This window comes from Nipponia nippon, unplaced genomic scaffold (genome assembly GCF_047370975.1).
Source record: "Nipponia nippon isolate SJK-2023a ecotype South Korea unplaced genomic scaffold, ASM4737097v1 scaffold_1, whole genome shotgun sequence".
Lineage (NCBI taxonomy): Eukaryota > Metazoa > Chordata > Aves > Pelecaniformes > Threskiornithidae > Nipponia > Nipponia nippon.
In genome coordinates, this window is record NW_028262290.1 from 148,162,103 (window position 1) to 148,180,828 (window position 18,726).

Genomic DNA, 18,726 nt, shown 5'->3' on the forward strand with positions numbered 1-18,726 from the left:
TGTGCAATAGATGCTTTTCTGATCACTTGGGAGACAGGGATAGGGCAGTGGGACCAGCCATGCAGCCAGCCATCTGCAAGGATCCCTATCGGTGCTATAAAGTATAGTTGTAACTCCAGCATCTGCATCCCTAAATCCTGTCCTTCCAGCATGACTCAGCCACAAAATTAAACTGTAGCAGGTAAGGGAAACAAGATGTGATGCTGACCCCAATATACTACAGTATTGTAACCCACATTAGCTATTATTGAAAACTGCTGCATAATAGAATAGTCCTGTATAATAGAATATTCTGCTTTTGCACCTGCTTTTGAAATAGTGTGTGACAGGATCTAATAAGTCAATGCAGTCCCTGCTTACTTGAAAGTTAGGCAATCTGCCAGAATGTGCTACAGACTGTTTCTCCTTTTTGGAATTATGCTTGGGTTTAAACGTGCCAGCAGCATCTAGAAACACTTTTGCTGACCACTCTTTTGTTCTTCAATTCACCCCAATCCTTATTAAGTATAGCTATTTAGACAGTCAGCTCTCTTAGTATACAATTCCACTTGACAACTGTGCACTGAGATACCAGTTTTAGCAATTTCAAAGTCTATTTGAAAGAAAAAGTGGTGTATAATGTTGATTGAGCAGTCCTTTCTAGAGCACTGGTAAGCAGAAACGTGAATTGCTTCCCATCCTGAACAATAAAACATCTGTGCAGGATAAAATTGGCTCATCAATGTTGAACCAACATTGTATTTTATAGTATGTGTTCCAATGATAGGAGACTTTCATGCAAAAAATAGAGAACTAGCTCAATTGGGAAGGGAAAGACACCAAATTTTCTAAATCCGAGATAAGTCTGTATAGCTAGATTGTGAATACTCTGTTTGGTATTTCATATAAACCAAATTGTTGTATGTAACATGTTTTTGCTTTCCCAGTCTGTAGTGGAATCTTTAGCCTGAAATATTAAAGAGCCTAAATAAAAATGCTATTTCACTGGGGAAAATGAGCCTGTAACAATCATGCTTGTCTGCATTTTTTATGTTTTATTGCTTTAGGCTCAATTCTTTCATGGGGGGTGGGTTTAAAGAGCAGTAACCTTCCATAGACTTGCTATGTCTCTTCTACTAATGTTAGGAGAAATCCCATGACTGAATCCTTATAACCTTCTTCAGTTCATCAAAAGTGAATGGCATCAAGGGACTCTTCACTTGGGAACAGCATGTGCCTCTAAAAACAAACCATACTAGGACGAGTCTCCTTGAGAATACTAACAAATATGCTGAGAAATGCTCACCTGTTCACCTTCCTGTCATATTTTTGTTCATCAGGTGGTGAAATTGATAGGTTAAATCCTGGATTCATTGATTAAATTGAGATCAGTTGTACCATGGATTACCAAAAAAAGCAATAGTTCTTTGCTAGTTGTTGCCTTGTTGGAAGAAGAAGAAGGACATTTCAGTATTTCCTGAAAAGGGATCAAAGAGTATGTCTTTCTGCACTGGCACCACCAGTACAAACCAAGAGAAGGAGATGGCAGCAGGGAGTATTACAGATGTAGGGCTCAGATTTGATGCCTCAGTCTTTGTGAACTGTCTTGTCATCTGTGCACATCTGTGTGCCTTTTTCACGTGCAAGACTCTTGCTGTGATGATCTGTGAATTAAAAACATTGTCCATATCTGCTTGCTTATCTCGGATTCAAAGCTGGATCACGCCAGTCTTTGAACTCTGTCAGCGTTTGCAGGTAAAACATGATCCTGAATTCATTCTGATCAATGAGGTGAAGTTGCACACTAATATATAGAGAATATTTTATTCTTTTAAGGGTGCTTCAGTGCCTGGCCATAATAGCTTGTTAATGATGGAACTGCAACCTTAACATTGCATTTGCATATTTGTTTAGTGGATTCTAACTGGATGGGAAGAGAACTAAGTAACTGTCACATGTCTTCCCAAATGATGCTTGAAAATGTTGTGGCTCTTTAATAGGATGAGTAATTTGTGAAGAAACATTGCTGGGTGTCATCTGATGGCCTTTTTTCTAGCCTGCTTCAAAACAAAAGCTTAGCATTGTAGAAGGAAAAATAAAATCTGGAAAACGGAAGGAAAGTGGTGTCTTTGCAATCATAGCAAAGGTCAAGTGTCAGGGCGTGGAAGCCGTGTTCCTTACCTTCCTGAGCCTGGGCAAATAGCAAACCTCTCCCCTTTCTGCACATTAGTTTTCTTTGTACTTCAAAAATGGCAGCTTAGTTCATTAGCCTTTGTAAAAAAAATTAACATTTGTTTTCTGTCCAAAGTATTAGGGAATTATGGAGGGGTTTTGCATTCAGGCCCCCTTACCTAACTCCAGCAAGGGTTTATTTAAAGACCTGAGAGCCAGTGCTGTTTCTTTCCCTTCAATCCATCTGGCTGCACATCTAATCGCAAAGCTACAGCCTGGGACTGTTTCCAAAAGCGAGCTATACTCCTAGATGAAGCAGCCCCTCATTCAGCTGCCCTTTTATTCCTTTTTTATGAAAATATGCATCTCTGAGAAGTCAGCTGCTGATCCTTACTGCGCTCCCATGCTCACTTGGTGTCTGTGGTTGTGTTTCACACCCTCGGGAGTCCCACGCCGTGCTTCACAGGCTCTGAGCACGCTCTGCAGCAGGGACACCGTGGCAGCTGAGAGTACCTAATGGTGAGAAGAGGTGGCCGAGGCAGCAGAGGAGGAGGAGAGCTGCTTTGTAGGGGGTCGGAGACATTTATTGTTTACAGAAGCAGATCACAGTCCATCTACACTAAAAGGAAAGCAGGCACCCCTTCCTGAGAAAGTATGTGAATTGACTGGGGTCCAGCATGGGGAGAGAGACTGGCGGGGACTGATTCATGCCTTGGCTGCATTATCACAGGGTCAGGGGCTGAGGTTTTGGAGCTTTTGCTTGAGGCAAAGAATAGCAGAAAGGTAGATGTGCTTTCAAAAATAGTCCAGATTTGTGGCTAGGGATCAGAACTCTTGGAGGCTTATCCACATTTTTCAGACTCTCTGGTGGTTTCTGTCTGTACGGTTTATGAACTAAATACCCTTTTCTTAAAAAAATGAAAAAAATAGTGCATGTGGGAGGGAAATAGATGCTTGACTGTAGGAAAAACAGCGTACATGTAGACAGATAAGTATTAGTGTATATTAGACTGAAGCATGGAGTGGGTACAGAATGGCAGTGAACAAGGACTGTTTTATTTCCTGAGTGTTGCTTTCTGTTAAGCAGCTCTTTGAAAGTCAGGAGAGCATTGAATCATACTGGAGTATAGCAAAAATGTGCAGCAGCTTGCTTAGCGGTGGAATGAAAAGTGCCGCTGTTGAAGCACCGAGCAGATCTAGCTGGAGCACCTTTAGGTAAGGTATAGCATTACAATGGCCAGCACTGGTCTAGAACAGCTTTTTGTTAGAGCATGTCTCCGGAAGCCTATGGCATGGCACACTGTATAGAGCACAGGTGCAGCCAGAGGGGCCTGTGCTTTTACTGACAGGAACTGCAAATGTAGGTAAAGCAAGAAACATGATTCTTCAGAAACCTTTTAGCCGATTTTTAGATAAAAATAGCGTGATGTAATTTCTATCCTTTAAAAATGGTTCCCCCAGATGAATTTTGCAGAGGCTACGTTTGAGGTACCCACACCTGTTGGCAAAGGAATAATGATGTGTTGTTATGCTGAGCTATACTCAGTTGGGCACATTTGGAGACTTTACTGGTTAAAAAGACTACTAGGGATGAGAGGGCAGGGATAAAACTTAGCACTCCTCGGCTCATACTCATACCAGCCAGAAAAATGTGTCATGCCCTTTGGTGCACTCAAAATTTGCCTTCAACAAGCAAAGAAAAGCTTGCAACATTAGTTTCTATTTGATTTCATTGAACTTGATAGAATGTGTGCTTGTGGGAGCAAATGATGACCAAAATCCCTGTGCAGATCCATTGATGAGTTATTTTCTGTTTCCTCAAATTTTTTGTTTTATTCATAGAGAAGGAAGAAAACGAAGTGGGGAATGAGATAATCATAGGCTAGAATCATAGAATCATTTAGGTTGGAAAAGACCCTTAAGATCATCGAGTCCAACCGTTAACCTATCACTGCCAAGTCTATTGCTAAACCATGGCCCTGAGCACCACATCTACCCATCTTTTAAATACCTCCAGGGATGGAGACTCAACCACTTCCCTGGACACCCTGTTCCAATGCTGGATAACCCTTTCAGTGAAGAAGTATTTCCTAATATCCAATCTAAACCTGCTCTAGTGCAACTTGAGGCCATTTCCCCTTGTCCTGTCACTTGTTACTTGGGAAAAGAGACCGACCCCCACCTCGCTACAGCCTCCTTTCAGGTAGTTGTAGAGAGCAATAAGGTCTCCCCTCAGCCGCCTCTTCTCCAGGCTAAAGAACCCCAGCTCCTCAGCTGCTCCTCGTAACACTTGTGCTCTAGACCCTTCACCAGCTTTGTTGCCCTTCTTTGGACATGCTCCAGCACCTCAATGTCCTTCTTGTAGTGAAGGGCTGGTAATGCAATAGTTCAGGGAGCGGCAGCCGTCTGAGCCCGAGGGACAAGTTGGATCTGGCACTGTGATCAGAAGAGTATGCAGGGCTACATAGTGCTGGACTTAAAAAATGAAGTTTGTCCTACTGACAGTCTGTCATTTTGCCTGTTGGTGGTGGAGAGGGGAAAGGACACATTAGAAAGAAAATTTGGAGAATATGGGTGTGTGAGTGCAAATTGCTAGAAGAAGCTGTAACATGACTATTAGCTGATGAACTGGAATTTGCTTGTACCCTGTAAATAAAGCTTCTTCCCAGGTACTTGAGACTGAAAAGAACAAACTTGACATTGATGCTGTGAAGAACAGCAGCATTATTTAATGAAGAATGTCTTGTGAGGACACTCAACGGTTATTCTCAGAGTGTGGCTCAGCTCACTTCCTTGTGTTATGCTGTATTCCCTTGTAAACACAGTCCTGAATAAATGACAGACTAAAGGGGAGTGGTGGATGCAACATGGCTGGAGAGCAGTTGTCTGCTACACCATTGTTTCATGTCTCTTCTCCTGGTTTTATACAGCGGCTGTTGGAGACACCTCATAGAAATAATGCAATTGTACTTTAAGCAGCAAAGCAAGATTCTCTGTAGAGACCTTTTCTCCACGCTTGGCAGTTTGACTGAATCTGTCTCCAGTGATAATCAACAAATATGCAGTTCAGGAGACCTGTGAATTTGCATTAGCTTGGTCTCAGATGGCTCCTGGGAGGACAATCCCAAAGCTACTTTCAGCACCAATTTGATTTGCTGCTGTTTTGTGTAATCTGCAGTTATAGCTTATTATCCCATCTCCACTACATGTGGTAGGAAGCAGTCTTGTGGTAATGCTGTGCTCTGATATGGCTACGGTCCAGCACAGATAAACTCTGATATTGTAGTCTTCCCTCAAAATATATTGGATAAGGAGGTGCCAGTCATCTATTAATACTGAGCATTGGCAGCTGTAATTTTCTTTTCTTGTCCATCTGTGTGAAATACACGTGGATTTGGTGGGCAGAGGAAGGATCATGTGTGCACCTTCTCTGCTGGTGAGCTCAACCTGTGCTGCTGCTTATTGCAGGTGCTGCTAACATATCTGGGGGGAAGAACTCGTTGGCAACTGTGGAGTCAGCTGTCATCCATCACCCTGCTGGAGCCCCATCAATGCAAGTCAGCCTGCATGGCATGAAACGCAACGTGTCGGATCTGCGGCTGCAGCTGCATCAGATGAAGCAGCTACAGGTATGCTTACCTGGGTAACGCCGGGAAAGTGGGTTGTCAGCAAGTGCTCTTTTCCTTTCTTTCTCTCTTTCTTTCTCTTTTACCTTTTGTACATGAGTGATTCTCAGTAGAAGAGTTCTAGCAAAGCGAAGACCCAAGTATTACAGACACAAAAGCTTATTCTGCGCTAGCATATGCCACTTGCATAGTCCTAGAGATATGAGAATTAGCTCAGTTTAACTACTGCTGCTCAGATACTGAGAAAAAACCTTAATTTCTAGCTTGCTTTGATGACTCTAGACATTAAAGCAGTATTTATATTACAATAATATCAAGTCTGTGATTACAGTTTGGACCCTGCTATGCTATGTGCTGTATAAACATGTCGGAAGAGCCATGTTCCTGCTCCATACTGTTTACAGTTGAGGCAGTTTTTAAGTTCCTGAATAAACAACTTTGATGTCAGGAAACCCAAATGTAGCTGAGGATCAGTAGATATGCATTAAGGCAGAGTTCGAGTCCTGTATTTATGGAATCCAGAAGAATAGCCAACTTGAGTAGCAAGGAAAAAAGATATTTCAAAAATTGCTGCAAAGGTTTATTGTGCCCTACTTACGTTCACATTTTACCAGTACCTTCCTAAAACACGTCAACACCTCAAACCTGCAAGAAACAATAGGAACAATGAAGAGTTAACCAAAATGTTCTGTTAACACATACTGTCATGCTGCAAATGTAAATATATGCTGCTCATCTCAGACACTGTGAAAATAAGTTTATACAGCTGTACAGGTCTTCAGCCCTTCGCTTAATTGGAAACTGAAGAGCACTGTGTATTATCTCAGAAGATGCAAAAGGAGGTAAAGCAATTTCTTGTGAGACAAAGTGGACAGCAGGGGAAACTTCAATACTCTGCCAGTCCTCCTTGCCCGGAAAGTGGCATCACATGTTTGGTATTGTTTTGAATATGGAAACCAGGATTGTTTTGAATGTGGAAATGGTACTATGTCAATCTATTTGATTTGCTGATTAATTTTAGAACAGAATAATGATAATACAGATCAGAATTCGCAGCATGTTTTGCCTTTACTTCCTTAACTAAAGGAAATTGAATTATGAACCAGTCATAGAGCAAGGGAGCAGAAGGGTGAGGTAAACATCAGGGGAAAGAAAATGGGGCCAAGACTGAAGATGCTGTGACAAGGTCCTATGCTCAGTTTGCTGGTAATCAAGAGATGGCAGAAGGTATTTGGAGCAAACAGTTGTGTCAGCCAGGTAACCTCTGCCTGTGATATAGCGCCCATGTGTTTACATTTTCAGTTTAGGGTGAGTAAGTTCCTGTAGGAAATGTATCTTTCAAAAGCTATTCCCAGCAGTGCTGCCTATATGCCAGCTATCATGGTCCCCATCTAATTTCAAGACTCTGGCTTAGGATCTCTTCCCTGGCACATTATATATAAGTGCGTATTCTTCCACATTTGTGCCGCAAACCACTGCAGCCCCTCTGTCCTTCTGTAACCCCACGTGCCAAATGCAGCTCTTGGCAAATGCATGTGGTCTGGCCCCCAGCTGTGCTTAGCATGTGGCCCCGTAAAGTGGGATGTAGGTTGCAGTGCTGCGCTGGAGGCAGTGAGCGCATCCTTCTCACAGGGCCTGCTCACCGAGGAGGTGGCATTTCCCCAGCTGTACCTTGTCTCTGCGGCCCTGCCTGGGGCGGTAACCTTGCTTTTGATCAAATACAGCATTATGGCACACAGGAGTGAAGAAACTTGTACCATCTGCACAAATCAATGCTGCCAAGGAAGTCTTGAGAAGGAAAAAAGGACATATCCCAAGTGTGCTCATTAACTCTGGCTGGCTTCCCTTATTTCAGAAATGGTAGCAAATTTGGTGCATCATGCTCGTAGGAAGTGGGCAAATTTGTGATAGTCAGATGGAAGAACCTGTAGCTCAAGGGAAACTTTGGTATATTACATGTAAATTACATCAATGAGAGTGAGTTTTTGTCATGGCTTTCCTGAATGGGTGGAATTATTTTGAAAAAGAGTTAACAGTTTGAAGGGCAGCAAGTGAAACAGTGTTTTAAACTGAAGAGTGTTGAAATATCACACTTCTATTGAAAAAATTTTGCTCTATGTTTTTTGGAAAATAATTCTAAATAAAAGAGAAAAAGTATTTTTCTGGTTTTCCAGGTTGTTTGCATAATATGTTTGACAGTACTTCATATGTTTCACTTTCACTGTTTCTCCTGGGTTGGCAGTCAGTTTGTTCCTGTTTGTGTGAATTTTTTATATAGTGACAGACTAAAAGAAACACTTCCAAAGAACTGAAAAAGATGATTGCACAGGCACAAAAGTTGGCAGGATAACTAAGAAACAGAAACAGGACATAAAACTATGTTTAATACTGTCTGTGGTTCCATTTTCAATTGATGATATCACTGTAAGTTCTTACGCATTTGCTTAATAGAATCGGAGAAACACATGATGGAAAAGACCCATTCATTCATGTAGCCTTTGTCTGTGCTGGCAAAAGCCTCTTTTTAAAACATACCCAGCAGTAATTGATCCAGATGTATTGATTCACACACCAGTGAAACATATATGTAACCAGATGCAACCAAAAAGTTAGGACTGTTTCAATCTGTGGTTGGATTTTAACCAGAGATTTTTGAAATAAAGACATTTGCATCGTGGCTGTTGCTAGAGGTTAGATGGATACACTTCTTGCTACTCCACTAGCATCCTCCTTAAGCACTCTGATTTTCAGAGATACTGAAGAAAGTCTAGTTTCATGGTGCTGTGGAGTTTTCCTCATTGCCAGAGATAGGCTATAACCCAGCCTGTGTCCTTGATGCGTTTGATGTTGGTAAAATGAGCCCATGGTGAGTTCAGTGGGGTTGTTCATTCTGCACTCCCAGATAATGAGAACTCTTAGTGGCAGGTTTGAACCAAGCCTTAGAGTGCCTGTTCATAGTATATATCATTAGCTTATATGTACACTGGCTTTTTTCGGTCTATTCTTTCCTTTATTTAATTGAACACATTTTAAGGGAAAGCAGTTAGATATGATTAAGGTTCAACATTAGGAATGTGTGTGCATGCATGCTTTTTCTTCATTCAATGTATTATTTTCAGGGAAATGAGTGCTACAGAAAGGATAGAAAATGTAATAATACTACTGTCATAAATGGTATATGATACTCGTCTCACAAGTGTAACTTTGAATTAGAAATCCAAATATGTTTTGAGCTGCATTATAGAATTGGTGAGACTACATTTAATCTATGTATGGTACCAAACTTCAGGAATTAGATAATTAGATTCTACAGAGATCCTGAGCTGCAAGCAGTCAGTCTGTGCTTGTGGCTGTGCACTGTAGTGTGTGGGGAGGTGGCTGGCCCAGAAGCCTCTCCCAGCAGGGCCTGGGAGGCTCCCACTGGACAGGTCATGCTTGTCTCCTAATGAGAAGCAGGGCTGTGAACTAATACTTGGTTTTCCAGTTACCTGTCTCAAAGATAGTAGTTGGTTCAAAGTGAACTAAACTGGTTATCAGATTATTCTTGAAGTGGGTGCCGGAGGCAGTGCTGGGGTACTTGTGAGAGAGCAGTGATAGGTAATGGCTGGAGCAGCAGCCGAAGAAGAGGGACAAGGTAGGTATCTGGAGAGACTGGTGAGGCTGGGAATGAGAACTAAGGGTAATGAATGTAGGAGAGGATGCTAGAATTCTAAAAAAGCATGTTAAATTTCTTTCTGATTGATTGCTGCTTGCAGTTATAAGTCAAGTTAACTCTAATTAGCAAGAAATTGCCATTTGGTGGTGACAGGAAAGCCTGCATTGCTTTTACTTGACTTTGGAACTTGAACACTGTTTTAACAAAGTTTCTTTTCAAGGGTGAATGTCTAAGATTGTTTATTTGGCTTATTTTCAAGCAAACGTAAAGTACAAAAAGTTCTACTCTGTGGAACCAGAATAACTCTGGCAGATCCATAAAACTTTTTCTACTTGAGGTGGTGGAGTAGCTGCAAGAGGTGGTCTGAGGGACAAATGGGGTGTGCACTTAGCCAGGGAGTCTCAGATCTGATACCTGCTGGCAGAAGAAAGGTGAGAATCAAGTTCAGTGCCAGGACGTGGAGGTAAATGTACTGTAGTGGCCGGAGACTGCCTCCTCTTCCTCAATCACAGCTCTTCCCCTCTGCTCCTGCTCACCCTGCTTCATGTTGTCCTTTGGCTGGTGTCTCTGCCCTGCTTAAACCCACAATTACTCCTCTCCCCTGGTTCGTTCTCTTCTCTCTATGTACCCGTCTGTACCTCTTCCTTATCTTCTGACCCTGTTCCCCAAGCACGAACAAAACCAGGTTTTCCAGAACTAGCCAAGTGTTGCATCAATTTTCATAGAAATGGCAAAACCATCTCTTTGATACCAAGATGAGTAATTTCCCAGACTTCAAGAGCTCACTTCAGACATTGAGGTTTGGGAGTCCTCAACATATAAGCTTTCTGAAATATTGCTGAGTTACCTTTTATTCCCTAATCTTGTTATCAGAAGTGGAGGAACTTTTATAAATGGAACTTTGTAATACTGTTCAAGCACTGCATAAGTACAAGTGACAAGCACCTTAGCTGTAGGTGTCACTACAGTAAATATAGATCTCCTATATACCCCCATAATATGAAAAAAAGTGTACCTGCCATTGCACAACCTCACACACACACACATACTCAATTTTGATATTACTGGGAGTCACTGTTACCAGCTAAGGAACATAGAGGACTTAAATTCTGGACACCTGCCACTTACGTCTAACTTCATTACTGACCTTGGATCAGTTGTTTCACATTTCCCAAGTCACTTCCCTGTGTCAAATTTCCACACTTTTTAAAGAGCTGTGAATAAACTGTATGACTGAAGTGTTACATGCTCATTCACTCATTTATTCATTCATTTATGTTTTCCTTCTTGAAAATATGGCACAATGTAAGACGTGTGTCTCAGAGAGCTGTGCTGGCCTCGCTGTAAGAGGTTTTAATTTATCAAACCCAAACCTTAATCCCATAGTGGGGAAGAATACACATACGCACTGTCTTCAAAAGAATCCAGTCTGGTATGAAGCAGCTGACAATGTTTATAAATCTCTGCTGTTTCAGATGTTTTCCAGCTTCATTTTTTTTCCCTAGCTGCTAACACTTATCTTCAGCTGAGTTTTGAGCTAACACCTCCTGCTTGTCACAGCTCAGACCCCCTTGCGCACTTTCAGTGAAGTGTTACCCTCCCTCTCATCACAGTTGTGTCGCTGGAGAAGGCAGAGTCAGGCACAAGGACTGAAGAGTCAGGAGGGGAGAGTTGAGTTTGTTCCTCTAATTCCTGTACTGATTGGAAAGAATGACCTGGGCAAAGGCTTTTTTTTTTTTCTCTAATTCCAGTGAATTCTCTTAAATCAACTTAAAAAGAAGTCTTGTTGCATTATACTGTCTTGTAGGTAACCCATTTTTGTGATTCTTCTTATTAGGCAGTGGTTTTACTTTGTATGTTAAATGTGGTTTGGCTGTTAAGCCTGGATGTTTACAAGACAGCTGACAGTTTGATTGTTAGTTTTAAAACTGGAACTTCATCTCCCGATTGACACAGGTGTTTTTTAAAATCTTACAGTATGGGAAGGCTGCTGGGCTAACAGAGTGTTGTTCATGTTGCCTGTATCCTAAAGCTGTGACTAGATGGAGCCCTGCTTATCACTTTGGATCTTGTGATTTGCTAAGAGACTGAAAGAGGTTTAGTTTGTGTGAGCGTGGGGCATAGCTGGTCTAGGGCTACCTATAGAAGAGTACAGTCTAGTTTGCTTTCTTAGCTATGTTTTGTTCTGCAAACTTAATATCAGTAAGAAAAATAATGCTTTAGATACTTAACTGAGGGTTAAGACACGAAAGAAGGTGTGACTTTCACAGTTCTCAGAAAATCACCATATTATAAAGGGGTTTCTTTTGGTGGGTAAGGGAGGTTTCATGCATTGCAGATGAGCTGTGTGCCTGTACCAAACTACACTGGATGGCACAATCCTTCCTCTGACACTTGAGAGACTGAAAAATTCCATTCTGAGAACAGCAGTGCGTTCCAGCCTTGTCATTAATGTGTGGGATTATCCACCAGGCATGTATGGGCAGCGTGATGCATAAGCTTACGAGATATGCGCAAAGTGGAAGTCAAGCTTCCGGCATTCTTGTGAGGAGTGATTAATTCTTGGTTCATGCTGGACTGAGCAGAATAAAGGGGCCACAATCCTTGCAGAAGTTATGCACTGAAGGGGGTGTGCTGATCCCAACATCTTTTGTTCGTCAGCTTGCAACTGGAAGTTAGATATACACATTAGAAGTTAATCAGGTTTAGGCTTTTCTCACCCCCAACACTTCCTCACGGAATAATGTTTATAGGTAAAGTTAAAGAGGGAAAGACGAAGGTAAAAATTCTTTCTCGCTGTAGGGCTATGTTTATCCCAACCTATTTCTGAGCTCTGCAATGTATTCTGTTGCCAGGGATGTCAGTCAAGCAGGAAAAATTGAAGTTGATTTCTTTTGTGCAACAGCTGCAGAACCAGGAGATGCTGAGGGCAATGGTGAAGAAAGCAGAGCTGGAAATCAATGGCAAAATGATTGAAACAGTGAAGAGGCTTGAAGATCCTGTGCAGCGACAGCGCAACCTGGTGGAACAAGAAAGGCAGAAATACCTCAACGAGGAAGAAAAGATTGTAAAGAAGTTATGGTGGGTTGAGAAACCTCTTAGAACTTGTTGCTTTTGCCTGGCTTTTTCTTCCATAAAGCAGTAGCTTTAGCGAAAACTTTAGTTTGCTAAAACTTTAAACTTAAAACTAGTAAGACTTTAGTGAAACTGCACCTGTCTATGGTGTTTTAGCTGTGTTTCCTCACACTCATTGGCTGTAAAACTGTGTCTATGTTGTACAAATCACTGGTCCTGACTGGGAGTCCTTCTAAGCACAGCCCCCTGGGTAAATCCTACCAGTACAAAGAGTTTCAACCACTTCAGAAGTCCCCTGTAAAGGGACAGATGGCTGTAAGGCCCGTGACCACTTCCGTCTTCTGAAAGCCTCTCCCTACCCTAGCTCTCCGCTGTGCTTCAGGGAAGGAGGGAGGAATTTCCTCAAGAACAAATGGATGCAAAGGAAGGTAATGAGTTTGGCTTTTAGTGTGAAATTCGGATTTCAATAGTAATTGCTTGGGCTATTGCATGGGAGAGGCAGGGGAAGCTTGCAAACAGAGGATTGAAGTTTAATTGCAGTCAGCAATGCCAGTCTCCGTCTAAAATTTATTCACTGGGATTTCCTTATACTTAACTGCAGTTAAAAATACCTATCTTTTTTTTGTTGTTGTGTAAAAGTTCTTTGTAAGACTGGTTTTTTCCCCAGAACTTTGGCCTACCAAGACTGCTGGGGTCCAGTTGTTTGTTTTAGTCCATGTTCAGAGTCAGCACGAGGCAAGATGAAGCTGAAATCAATAAACAATTTAACTAGTTCTAACACTCACATTTGTAAGATGCTATATAACTTATTATTTCTCATTACTGCATTTAGTTCACACCTGAAGAATTGCTCCATAATAGAGTGAAACCTTATAGTCAGCTTGTCGTTGGCAATGATGACTGAAAAGCCATAGAAGTACAGTTATTGACAGCTGAGGAGAGTAAATCTTTCCTGTTGATCAATGTGTTGTCAGATGAATAAGATTTGTAATAAAAATGGTACATCTGTAAAGACAAAGTAGAATGTTACTAAGGGAATGTATGTTTGCTGTGAAGAAAAGTTTGATGTGTAGTAACAGTCCATGCTGGTGTATATAATTCTCTCAGCTGGTTTGTAGTCTTAAATAACATTGTGTTGGAGCCTTAAGTAATTACCCTCCTGTTCATCACTTTGTTCCTGTGTACCTCAGTGCCCAGTTTCTACATTGTTTGTTCTCTGTGGAAAGAACAATTTGTGTGATGGCCGTTTATTGCATTGCCTCATAAAATGGATACTGAGTGAGGTCAAGTGCAAATGGCATTAGTTGTTACAGCTGTTCATTTAGGGTACGACTTTGATTGCAATATGGTTCTATTTTATCAGTGTTTGGAAGTTTTTCTGTTCACAGAGTTTCTGCTGCTTCTGTGCTACTTCATTTGTTAGTTACAGGAAAGTGTCTTTCTTGGATCATTCATAGGCTGTAAATGTTAGTTCAACCCTTTTAGAGACATGCTAGGAACAAACATTAGATTTCAAACAATTATTTTTCATCAGTTGTGTCCAGTGAGATTTATTCGTCATGTATTCACATGTTTGCAGGATCAGAGCCCAAAAGAAAAAGCACATCTGACAACAATGCTTTAAGTTCAACCGCTGATGGCTGTTAATAATGAAGAGCATACATCACAAAACTGCACATCAAATGTCACTGCCAGTATTCAGAAAAAGGTTAACATTCTATATAGGCACTTTCAATTAAGCTGATCCCAGTGCAGATGTATAAACAAATGCAAAGCAATAGGGCAAAAAATTTACCATTTCTAGTCTTTCAACTGTTGCCCTCTTGACCTTTCCTAAATCATAGGACTAAATCAGTAGACTGGCTTCATGCAAGACTAGGGAGCTTAAGGATTTCTGCAATACTTATGAAAGTGTATTTGCTACCCTGAAGTGGTAAATCTCAGCTTAAAAAGCTCTCCTTTCTGCAGTTCTGAAGATTATTGCTGGGAAATGACAAAATAAAAATATTGGCAGTTTTGTGTTGTAAACAGCAGAAATGTCGGTGTACATGGTGTACATTTCAGAGCAAGTTTTCTGTTGAGCAGCTATTCATGATTGTACCTACAGAAGCGTGCCCGTGTGTGTCACAGCTGTAGCAGGATTACAATTCAGAGATATCTAATGAAATCCAAGGAACACTGCTAAACGTAGTGTTTATTCACACTTGTAACGGTGAAATACATACTCAGAATTAACTGGGTAGGTTTTTTTCTATCTAGTCTTTTGATTCAACACTAGAGATGTCATATATGACACTTTTGGCGTTGTAGATACTAGCCTTAAAATTTACCAGACCAAGGACAAATTATGATGATATGACACAGTGACTAATGAACTATTTATGTTGTGAGAAACATGTTACAGGTATGACTACTATATGTTGGACATTATTCTAAGCATTTTAATAGCAGGGGTTTTATAAGCACAGTATTTAAATTGTAGCCACATCCAAGCTGTCTAATTGGATATGATCCATAGTAAGTTACAATTTAGATTTTTGTTAGGAAAATTATCAGACTTTTTAATAAGAATAACCATGCTCAGTAAAAACAAAAGTCCACTTAGCAGTCTTGGAAAGCCACTGGTAGCAGATACTTGGGAAAGGATATAAGAACATGACAAAATGCTCAGAGAGCATCTCCTTGCTTTTAATGACTTGTAGCTCAGGGATTTTCCAAGTCAGAGATGGTGTCTTCATATGCAAAAGCTCTGCATGGATTGTTTACTTTTCATGAACTTATGCATTTTTTAAAATTTATGTAAACTTTGTTGTGTACAGCATCTCGGCGCAATGAATTCTATTGAGTAATTCTTTTTTGGGTAGAAAGAACCTCTTTTTGGTTTTTTTTAATCTTTCATTTGTCAATCAACCCCCAAACTCTTAAATTATGCACAGCAGAATATTCACCCTCTCCATGCTAGTCGTAAAGTTACAGACACTCCCCCACTCTGTTTTCTGATCATGCCCTTTCCAGCCTCAAAAGTCCTGGTCTGCTTAGTTACTCCTCTTGTAGAAGCCATTCTATACATTTCGTCATCCTGTTGGCTTTCTGTATGCCCTTTCTAACTCTAGTGTACATCTGTGAGATGGGAATGGGAAGAAAGGAGAGCCCCGCAGTGGCTATATCTGATGTAGGCACACCATGACTTCATGCAGTGGTGTGGCGATGGTCCCCCTGTCCTCATGTTCCACATGAGCTTTCCATTACAAATCCAACATCTCACTCACGAAGGATGCTTATCAGTTCAAAGTCCATTATTATGTATAAAAACTTGGGGTTTTGGGAGGTTGTTTGGTTTAGGTGGGGTTGGTTTTGTTTTTATTTCACCTCTTCTCATGAGCATTACTTTACATTTATTAGGAGTTAATTTAATCTTTGGTTTTTTTCCTGGTCAATTAGTGTCAGATGGTCCACCTGCAGCCCTCTGCAGTCACCTTTCATTTTCATTCCCCTGAATAATTTAATGTCCTTTTGAGATTTTTTTACTATACTATTCATCCTCTTTTCTAAATAATTTATAATATGTTGAAAAGCACCAGCCCTAGCACCAATCCCTGTGGAACCCACCAGCAAACTACATTCGATTGAGTAACCTGTTCATTTATCCCTTCCCTTTACTTCCAGTACTTTATCCATGAGAGAATTTCCTCTCTTGTCCCATGACAACTTTGCTTTCTTGAAAGCTTTTGCTCAAATACCTTGCTGAAAGCCTTTTGGGCTATAGCTTTTCCCCATGCTTTTGTTGTTTCCTTGTGTATTAGTGAGACTGACCCTCTCTTTACGCAAATCACATTAATTCCTCCTTAACATAGCATGTTTATCCATTGGTCCACTGATTCTTTATTGTTTATTCTTTATTGTTTATTCTTTATTTTGTTATCTATCAATTACACCAGTCTGGGTGTCAGTCTCACCAGAGTACCGTTCCTGGATAGCCCCATCCCCTTCTAAAAAGTTTATTTGTATCATCTATGACACTTTGCACTACTCTGGTGCCAAAGTAATTTTAATAAAGAAGTTAGATGCTTAGCATTAATAGTTCGACAGTTTCACCCTCGAGTTGCTATTGAACTCCAGGGCAAATACCATCTGGCCTGCGTGATTTGTTACTATTAATTTTGTCAGTTCATTTTGTAACCTGTTCTACTGATACTGCAATCTGAGACAGATCCTCTGATGCTTTTTTGCCTAAAGAAAGATCTCAGCATAAGAGTTTGCCTCGGCTCCCCTGTGTAAAACACAGATGCAGAAAAATAGTTTATCTTGTATTAGCCTTCTGAAACTGCATTAAGGTGAGTGCCTTGTTAATTGGGTTTGCTCAGTCCAATCTATAAAGCCAAGCTTTTTCCCCAGTTGCAGAAAAGAAATGCTGGAGACTGCTGGATCTGTTTCAAACTTTGGCTCCTGAGGGCTGAAGTTTCTTTTCCCTTGTAGTTAGCAACATGAGGCAGTGTAATATCGTACCCCCTGAGTAATTTCAGGATCAGTTGTCTTGTTTGATAGTGTCACTGTATAGAATCAAAGGGCTTTATGATGACCCTTCCATTTCTGCTCAAAGAACAAAGGGGAAAGCAAGCCATCGTCTGCTACCTGGAAGTCTTTCCATCATCCCTACGTTTCCAACAATCATAAACCTACCAAAACATCTTAACATCATTCTGTGTTTGTTCCTTTCTCTTCTTTCCACCCATGAACAAATATAAGCTTCTGCCCTTATCTTTTTTGTTGCCTGGTGGATGCCAGGATCTGAGAAACTGCTTTTCCAGTGCTGATCTAGAAAAGGGAGTGGGTGTGTGTGTACCCTGTGATTCCCAAAGTAGCACTGCCTAGCCTGAGTGCCGGTATCAGGGCATTAGGGGTAGGGAGGATGCATGGCTGTAGAGCACTGTTCTGGAGGGCAGGAGCCTTTGCATTATAGTGAGTAACAGAAAGCTGAACTCTTTCTCCAGCTCCTTCCTAGACTGTGTCTGTGCCCTTTATTGCAAAGCCCGACAGACACAGAGACAGCAGATATCTGCATTATCGGAGCCTCTTCCACTGGAAAGATACCCCGAGGAGCGTTCCCTTGCTGCCATCGTGTGGTCCCTGGGATTGCTTCCTGCAAGCACGCTTGTGCTACTGGAAATCGTGACGCCTCCCGTCTTTCTCAAGGCAGAGTCTTTGGGAGAAGTGGTCTTAAAGTGGGAACAGGATCATTTACCTCCACTTGTTTGTGATCTGTTCAGAAGCAACCTATGATTTTTAATTCAGAATTGTTTTATATTTTCTAAAGTTCTTTGTCTTTGGATTGAAATGAACTCTTTGCTGTGTGCACTTGATGTTCAGATCCTGATGCTATTTCTGTTTCTCTGTGTATCGGAAGTACTATTGTATTCCCATTTATTGCTCTGTGTGACTGTGCTTCCACTTTAAATTGACCTAAGTGCAGAACGGTGCTCCACGGGGTTTTCTCCTTTTTATCCCGTTGGGCCACCTAATCTTCTCTTTTCCTGCTCATGTCACCTGTCCACAGAGATGGATCTAGGAAGTGACCTGGCCAAAAATAAGTAATTTTCTGCTGGATTTACGTGGCAGTGCTGGCACAAGGGAAATGTGTGGCAATGCAAGACCTGCGGTTGGTGCAGAAGGCAGTCTTCCCCTACCCCTCTTCAGGCAATCAGCCCATATCTTGGTTCTCTTACAGCAATTGCAAAACTGCTACCTGAGTGGATGTGAGAAATGAGGTCCAAATTAGGTTAAATTGAGTAGCCAATTTGTCAGTTCAGAGTTTGCTTTGCACTGTTTTCTACCATGCAGTTAAAGAATATTCCTGTTAGTAAATTTGGTATCTTAACAGAGGCAGATTTCTCTTAGAATAAATACTCAAGAGATGATCCTTTTAAGGTATTTGCATGGGTGTTTGCAGTCACACATAATGCATTTCAGGTTTTTTTGAGAAATTTTGAAGCTTCTGTGGGGAAACTCCAGCTAAAGCAATGTGGTCTCAACCTTAAATGGAAAAAAGTGACTCCCCCCAAAACAAAAATAAAGTTTATGTGTCTGAAGGACTGTGAAAATTTATGTGAAGTATGGAAGCACTGGAGAAAATATTGGGAAAGGTGATGAGGAAGCACCAGATGGAGCTAGAGGAAGCACAGGACAGCACTGGTTGGAAAAAACATCTGAAGTGATTCATTC

General features: G+C 41.1%; 1 protein-coding gene across 16 annotated transcripts in view; it reads left to right on the plus strand.

Annotated features, from left to right (window-relative positions):
- Positions 1-18,726, plus strand: part of KIAA1217 (KIAA1217 ortholog) — a 377,218-nt gene that overhangs the window by 335,710 nt on the left and 22,782 nt on the right. For all 16 annotated transcript variants that reach the window (XM_087776760.1, XM_087776747.1, XM_087776756.1 and 13 more), the window contains 2 exons: positions 5,620-5,780; positions 12,338-12,513. In XM_087776760.1, the coding sequence (XP_087632886.1) occupies positions 5,620-5,780; positions 12,338-12,513 (337 nt within the window). The remainder of the gene's footprint in view (positions 1-5,619; positions 5,781-12,337; positions 12,514-18,726) is intronic.